Source organism: Mandrillus leucophaeus, unplaced genomic scaffold (assembly GCF_000951045.1).
Source record: "Mandrillus leucophaeus isolate KB7577 unplaced genomic scaffold, Mleu.le_1.0 Scaffold19, whole genome shotgun sequence".
Taxonomy (NCBI): domain Eukaryota; kingdom Metazoa; phylum Chordata; class Mammalia; order Primates; family Cercopithecidae; genus Mandrillus; species Mandrillus leucophaeus.
Window position 1 is genome coordinate 7258229 of NW_012101920.1, and position 8005 is coordinate 7266233.

The window sequence follows — 8005 nt, forward strand, 5'->3', positions numbered from 1 at the left end:
CTGGTCAGACCCACCTCCCCAGGGCGGCAGTTACCAGGGCTGGACAGGGCCAGCTCTGCAGGACCCTCGCCTCCAGGACCAGTCCCGCCCAAGCGCCAGGTGGCGGGGGCTGTGAGGGAGACTTTCAGCTCCTTTAGCATTCGGTAGAGGACTTGGTTGAGCTCCCTCTTGGGTGCTTGGCATTCCTTCACCAGCTGGGCAAGCTTCACTGGGGAGCCAGCCTCTGTCAGCACCTGCAGGATCCTCTGTTCAAGGTGGCCTGGGGGAGTGAGCGGGGGACAGAGATAGGGACTGAGTCTCCCGGGTCCCCACAGATGAGCCCAGGCTGGAGGCTCCAAGAGGCACGTGAGGCCCCTTTTTGAGAGGTGTCCAGGGCAGAGGTGAGGGCAAAGACCCCAGCAGATGCCCCCTAAGAGCAGCAGAGCAGCTGCCCCTGCCCAGAGAGAGGCATGCAGGCTGATCAGAAATGGCCTGGCAGCCAGAGGAGGTGCCGCCTCGCCTGTGCCCTCCCCGGGTGTGGGTGCCAGGGAGCAGTGGGGTTCCTCAGCTCTCAGGTGTCCTCAGGGCAGAGGGGAGTAGAGGGCAGAAGGATGGAGCCAGAGGGAGGCAGGGGGACCTGGGAGCACAAAGGCAAGTCCTGCCTGGGTGTACCTGATGCCCATTGCCATCCTCCCTGGGAATCAATCGCCTCTTCTCAGCTCACCATCCTTCCATGGTGCCACTATCCATCGAAGCCAGAAACCGACCAGACATCAGAAACAGACCTTTCCCCCAATGCCCAGTCGTGGAGCCCTGGAAATGCCATTCTTGGATTTTCTGGAATTGCCCCACTCCTCTCTTCTGCCGGCACCACCCGCTTCCTCACCACCATCTCCTGGGTGCAGCAATAGGCTCCCGGTTGGCCCACCAGCTCCAGTCGGGTACCCTCCAGATCTGCCGACCACCCAGCTTGACCTGCACCTGCTCCCAACTTCCCTCCAAGTGCCGGCCTGTTTGTGCTCCCTTTAGCCCCACTCACCCCAGCCCCTTTGCACACACTGTTCCGGCTGCCAGGAACACCCTTCCCTCACATCCCAACCTGTATGATGTCTACTCAACCTCCAGGCCTCCTCACATGCCACTTCCTTGGGAAAGCCTGTCCCTGTGTTCCAGAGTGGCTGGGATCTGCTTGTGTGTGGGTCCCCTAGTGTCCCCTGCTGTACTTGCGTGGCTCACTGTTGTACCGTCAGCATCTAGCACAGTGCTGGGCACACAGGACGTGCTCAGGAAATGGCAGTTGAATGTATGAGTAACTGAGTGAATGAATGAATGAATGAATGGGACCAGGAGTGGTGGCTCACACTTGTAATCCTAGCATGTCAGGAGGCTGAGATTGGAGGACCCCTAGAGGCCAAGAGTTCTAGACCTGCCTGGGCAACATAGTGAGACCCCCATCTCTACAAAAAAAGAAAAAAAATCAGGTAGGTATGATGGCACGTGCCTGTAGTTCCAGATGCTCAAGAGGCTGAAATGGGAGGATCGCTTGAGTCTAGGAGGTTGCAACTGCAGTGAGCTATGAATGCACCACTGTACTCCAGCCTGGGCAACAGAGCAAGATCCCATCTCTGGGAAAAAAAAAAAGGACTGAGTAAGTGAGTGTCTGTCTCTAGGGACAGACATTTACTCAGTAGACTCCGGCAGCTCCTCCTTGGCCAGTTGGCAGGTGCTGCTGTTTCCTGGCCTGAGTTTAATGAGCCCTAAGCAGGACCCCAAGAGATTCAAGGAGGAATTCTCCAAATGGCCCCTGCTCCTCCTGAGGCAGCTCTTAAAAATCAAAACCATTAGCTCACACAATGATTAAAAAATCAAAGCCAGCTGCTCTGCCCGGAGATGAGGCTGGGGCAGACACAGGGTACAGGCAGCACCTGCAGCCAGCAGCCTGGGAGAGCCACGGTGGGCGGGGGCCCCACTTGTCACCAGAAGGTTCTGCTTCAAGGAACCCGAGGGCAGTGCGTGGGAGAGCCCTTCTTGGAAAGACCTGAGTTCCCCTTCCAGGACAGTGACTCAGTCCTTTGTCATCTGGGCTTTCTTCCTGTTCAGAGGATTCTCTAGGTTTGCCCAGGGATCTTCGGTCACAGCACTTGTAGGGGAGGGAAAAATCAGTTTGTGCCTCGCCCTGATGGCTACAATGCTGACAGGCTGCCATGTGCAGGTGAAGAGCAATTAGAAGACCTGGGAATTCCCACTCCTGCGCCTACCAAACTCCCCCACCGGCAGCCAGCAGCATCCCCGTGCACCTGACTTCACACCTGGCTTCGCCTTGTCTCTCAGAGTGTTTTGTTTTGGGGACAGAGATTCATTCTTGTTGCCCAGTCTGCAGCTGCAGTGGCATGATCTCGGCTCACCGCAACCTCCACCTCCCGGGGTTCAAGCAATTCTCCTGCCTCAGCCTCTCAAGTAGCTGGGATGACAGGCACGTACCACTACACCCGGCTAATTTTTGTATTTTTAGTAGAGACAGGGTTTCCCTTTGTTGGCCAGGCTGGTGTTGAACTCCTGACCTTAGGTGATCCCCCCAACTTGGCCCCCCAAAGTGCTGGGATTACAGGCGTGAGCCACTGTGCCCGGCTGCAGAGTTTTGATTCTGGAAGGCTGACCCTAGGGAGCCACCGCCTCTGCTCCACAGACCCAAGAGGAGATGGGGGTCAGAGGTGTGGATGCAGGACAAGCCCGGGTGCTGGGCTGAACTCGACCGCTAAGTCCCAGGCTCCTGTGTCTGAAAATGGGAAACTGTAAAATGGAGCAGGTGTAGGCAGCAATTTGGTCACAAAAGGAAAATCAACTGGGGAGGAAGACAAGGAAAGCCAGCGAGGGCTGAGTCTGGAACCTCTGTCAGCACCTGTGAGTCCCCGAAGAGGAAGCACCACAGGAACTCGGTGGCCAGCGCGGCTCCTGGCCACACCCTGACATTAGCCCACCAGGGGCACAGTCTGGGTTGGTTTTTTAAAATTTTGATGGCTGATTTCCTGGGTTTGAGCTCCTAGCCCTGACAACTACTAGCTATGTGACCTCCCCCCGGCTTCAGGTTCCCCTTCTGTGAAATGGAGACAATAATAACTACTTCAAAGATTGCGGTGAGGATTAAAAACAAAACAAACCCATCCCCCAAACTGCAAAACCACACTTCACCTACAGTCCACAGCGCTTCGTGGAGACCGTAGAGAACAGCAATTGCTCGATACACTATTGGCTTTCATTGCAACTCTTGCCAGGAATAAAATGAATGAAATGTTAGTTGAGGAAAGAATGCAACAACAAGGAACAAAGGCATACATGGACCTCATCAAAGCAAACTGCTTTGTTCGCGATATGACTGTGACATGGGTGTTCAAACGCTAGCACCAGTGCTCGCCAGCTGTGCTCCCCCGAGAGTGTCATTTCACCTCTCAGGGCCTCAGTTATCTATAAAATGGGAATGACATGGCACTTGTCCCTGTAGGCCATTGAGAAATGCTTGCGAAGCTTGTTTTGAGGTGCCCGGGACATAGTCAGCTGTCGAACGACAGCTTTCTACCTTTTTTTTTTTTTTTTTTGAGACGAAGACTTACTCTTGTCACCCAGGCTGGAGTGCAATGGCGCCATCTCAGCTCACTACAACCTCTACCTCCTGGGTTCAAGCGATTCTCCAGTCTCAGCCTCCTGAGTCACAGGCATGCACCACCATGCCCGGTTCATTTTTGTATTTTTAGTAGAGACGGGGTTTCACCATGTTGGCCAGGCTAGTCTCAAACTCCTGAACTCAACCAGTCCACCTACCTTGCCTCTCAAAGTGCTGGGATTACTGGCGTGAGCCACCATGCCCAGTTGGTCTACTATTCTTTAGGATACCGGTATTGTCATCATGATCTGGGCCAAGCACAACAGGAAGAAAGAGAAGTGGAAATCTCACCCTGGGAGCCACCGCTGGTCCTTGGAAGGAAGGAGTACTGTACCTTCTCTGCCCGGGTCAGCAGGAGCCTGGGCCATGCTCACAGCAGCTGCAAGGAGCCGGGGAGACTTGGCAGGTGGTGCAGCCTTCTGCACTGTGGCCTTGAGAGGGTGGGCTAGATCAAGGCTGGGGCTTAAGTGGCCAAGCCTGGTGCTTCTTGCAGCTCTGAACCCGCAAAGGAAGGGACGCCAACTTCCACCGGGCGGGTGTCAGCTGCTTACAGTCCGGAAATAGACGCCTAGCCAGGCCGGCCAGATTAGGTTTCAGGAGAAAAAGAAAATGAAACTTCTCTGTGTGTCTTTTGAAAGAAAGACAATTGAAAGCTGGGTAGATGAGCAAGACAGAGTTGGGGCCCTGACTTGATGTTGACAGGGAGGAGCTGTAAACTTGGCAAGACCAGAGCATCCTCTGAAGAGGCCTTTGAGACAGAGGACTTCCCTCACCTTCCCAGTTCCAGACACAGCCCGCCTGGACCTCCACATTTTTATTTTCTGAATCAGCATCAGAGAATTAAAAAAAAAAAAAAAAAAAGAGCACGCACCATCTGGAGGGGGGATGTCAGGGCGTGGCATCACTCTGATGATGTCAGGAGCTGGGGCTGGTTTCCCGGTTTCTGTGTTTTTGTTTGTTTTTGAGGCAGGGTTTCTGTCACCCAGGCTGGAGTGCAGTGGCGTGACCATGGCTCATGGCAGCCTCGACCTCCCGGACTCCAGTGATCCGCCCACCTCTCAGCCTCCCTAGTAGCTGGGACCACAGGCCTAAACCACCCTTCCCGGCAAATTTTTGTATTTTCTGTACAGATGGGGTTTCATCATGTTGCCCAGGCTGGTCTCAAACTCCTGGGCTCAAGCAATCTGCCTGCCTTGGCCTCCCACAGTGCTGGGATTCCAGGCGTGAGCCCCCACACCCGGCCCCCCTGGTTCCTGTGGTGCTTCCTCCCCGGGGACTCACAGGTGCTACAGAGGCACCATCCCCAGCTCTCAGTGGCTTTCCTTGTCTTCTACCCAGTTTATTTCCCTTGCTCACACTAGGGGCAGAACATTTAGGTGGGTGAGTGCCCTGAGATTGTTCTTGTATGTATCCATGTGAGTGTCTTTAATGAACACCTACTATGTGCTTTCCAATCTCAAGTGCTCCTCTAACCCATCTATAGGGCAGGGGCCAGTTCTGACTTCTTCTCGGGGGAAACTGAGGCTAGAAAGGCAAGATCACTTGTCCAAGTCCACACAGAGTCCATGGCAGAGCTTGTCCTGTCCATTCCCCAGTTGTGTTTCCTGATCTGTAACACCTAGAAGTCATTGGTGAATCACCCTTAGTGCACAGATGGCATGGAGTTCCCAGCCTCATCATAAAACTGGCTTATTAATTCCAGAGTCAGATGCCTGGGGTCAGCATCTGAGAACCAGCAGCTGAGTGGTTCGGAATGCAAGCCTGCGGTCAGCATGTTTGGGTCCAAACCTGGCTCTGCCATTTACCAGCTGCGTGACCTTGAACAAATTATTTAACCCCTCTGTGCCTCAGTTTCCCCATGTGTAAAAGGACTTAAAGGACCTAGCTCATGGGGTCGAGGTGAGGACTTAAGGGGCTAATCCAGTTCAGCTCTCGGGCTAGAGCCCCAGAGCCATCCGTAGTCATGGGCACCGTGGTCACCCTCACAGGAATGCTTCTGGGAGAGGACCCATTGCTCACATAACATTCTCAAAAGGTCCAGTGACCCCAGAAAAACTCAGAGCCACTGTTCTCTTCCAGATCACAGAAGGGGGAACTGAGGCCCACAGAGGTGAATGCTGTGTGTAAGGCCTCCCAGCTCTTGGTAGCCAATGGGGTCGAGAGCTCAGCCCTGAAAGTCCCTGGACTTGGGGTCTGTGTCTCATCTGCAGAGGGCTGGGAGGGCGAGAGACGTCTGCGCTCCTTGCAGACCCCATTTATGCATAAGGAGCAGCTTAGCAGCAGATACAAATGGAAAGGGGGTCTGGAGGTTTATCTTGAAGCTATCTGTCTTTGCAGAGCGAGCACCTGGAGCCCAGGTCCTCGGCCCTGCCTGCATGTTAAGGGTTTGAAGAAAAAAAAAAGTCTCAACGCCCAGGCTGGCCCAGACTAATCAACTGCAACCTCTGGGGCTGGGGCCCAAGGGCGAGATTTTTTATGCTCCTGGGTGACTTTTCCTGCTTCCAGGTTAAGTCTGTGGCAAGTCAGTAACAGCAAACTGCAGGATGCTTTTATTCTCCTTTTATGTAAAAACGAAAACTGCGTGTGTCACCCTATGAAATAGCAATAGTGCTCTTTAAATGGGGGGTAGGTGGGGTGCTGAGGGAGACGATGAAGACGTCCTCCAGGAGGGACTTCTGCTGAGCCCTGCAAGGCTGAGCCCCTTGGGTGTCTGGGGTGCCATGCCCAAACTGGCCACCAGGTGACGCCGCTCACCAACCTGGGTTTGGGCCCACCTTGGCTTCAGGTTCCCTCTAATGTGCAGGGAGGAGCTCCTACCCCAACCCGTGGTTGGACTCCAGACTTGACGGCTCACAGGACAAGCCCACGGCTCCAAGACATGCCCACCCCTCCCACTGCCTTGTCCTGCATCATCCTTTACCCTTCCTGTCTCTTCAGTCACCCATCGTGGTTTCTTCACTCATCTTTTCTGGAAGGAGTGAGATTCTAGTGTTTATCTGCGAAGCCTCCAGGCAGTTCTTTGTGCTCCTTCAGCCTGGCCTCCCAGTGTTGGTCTTGACACAGCTCACCACTCCCGTGTGGGGCAACCGTCTCTCCCCCTTCTCAAGGGCCCATACTAGCTTCTCCCCTTCCTTCCCTGGCCTCTGCAGCTCAGGCCTGGACCCCAGGTCGCTGGTTGAGGGATATTAGCTCGGTCTAGGGTACCAGCCTTGCTTCTAGGAAGATAGCTTCTGCTGCAGGGGTGGAGGCTGGTGACCCTCGTGGCTGGTCTCCATCCAGACTGTGCTTGGATGACCCCTTTCTGTTCCCCTGGCTCTGTCCTGAAGCCACATGGAGCCCCCTGGGGCCCGAGCCATTCTTAGGAGTCTGTAGCAGGGACCACCGTGCCAGCGGAGACCAAGGGCCTCGGGAAGTTCCCTGGACGAGGATTCTGTCTTGTCTCTTCTCCAGGGCAGGTTCTCCTTCCCAGCTGTGTGGCGCTACCTCTCTGAGTCGCAGTTTCCTTAACTATAAAACAGAGATAATAAGAAAAAGCATTTTTGACACTTAGTATGTGCTCACAAAATTTGCATAACTTAGAAAATGTGATGCATCTCCCCAATATCTCTTTAGACACCAGACAAACGAAAGGGAGCAATAGGCAAAGAGAAAGAAAAAAACATTTCGCGTGGGTGGGTTCCACCTTTCTTTGCATTCCGTGGGACATCTGGAGATGAAGCCAGGAATCTGCTGTGTGCCTGTCACCCCACTGAATGGGAGTCTTACTTTTAAATACTTGGATTGCCTTTATTTTTCTTCTCTATTTAAGAGCTGTTTAAGTTGAGTTTGACCCTAAGGATTATCTTTATGCCTAAATACCAGTGGCTAAAACAATAGAGTTGTGTCTTTTTCTTGTAACAATTGTAGGCATTCCAGGTTTAGTGTGGTGACTCAGGGTCCTTCTACGTTGTTGGTCTGCCATTTGTGGCCTTCATTCCCCGGTTTGCCTTACATTTTACAATGGCTGCTCAAGTTCCAGCCATTACATCTGCATTCCTTCCAGCAGGGAGTAGGAAAGGGAACAAGGGCAGCTATCTCCCTTTAAGCACACATCTTGCCAGTTGCACACACATTCCACTAATACCCCATTGGTCAGTCTTGTGGCTCTTACCTGCAAGGCAGACCTGGAAAGATGGTCTGTATTGTGGGTCACCATGTGCTCAGCTAAAACTGGGATTCTATGACTTTAAAATGGGGGACAGTAGATATTGGCAGAGACCTAGCTATCTCTGCCATTTCAAGGTTCCATTGTGTCCCCAAGGAAGGAGCAAAGATACCTCCTCTGCACCTTCAGGTGTGTCCATTCATGGGGTTTATTTATTCAGCAGT

The 8005-nt window shown here is 53.4% G+C and overlaps 1 protein-coding gene across 1 annotated transcript in view; it reads right to left on the reverse strand.

The window, feature by feature from the left end:
* Positions 1-4272, reverse strand: part of ZBP1 (Z-DNA binding protein 1) — a 23916-nt gene extending 19644 nt beyond the window's left edge. The window contains exons 1-2 of the mRNA XM_011978180.1: positions 3972-4272; positions 8-259 (exon numbers count right to left, since the gene is read on the reverse strand). Of these exons, the coding sequence (XP_011833570.1) occupies positions 8-259; positions 3972-4005 (286 nt within the window). The 5' untranslated portion in view covers positions 4006-4272. The remainder of the gene's footprint in view (positions 1-7; positions 260-3971) is intronic.
* Between the last annotated feature and the right edge of the window lie 3733 nt (positions 4273-8005).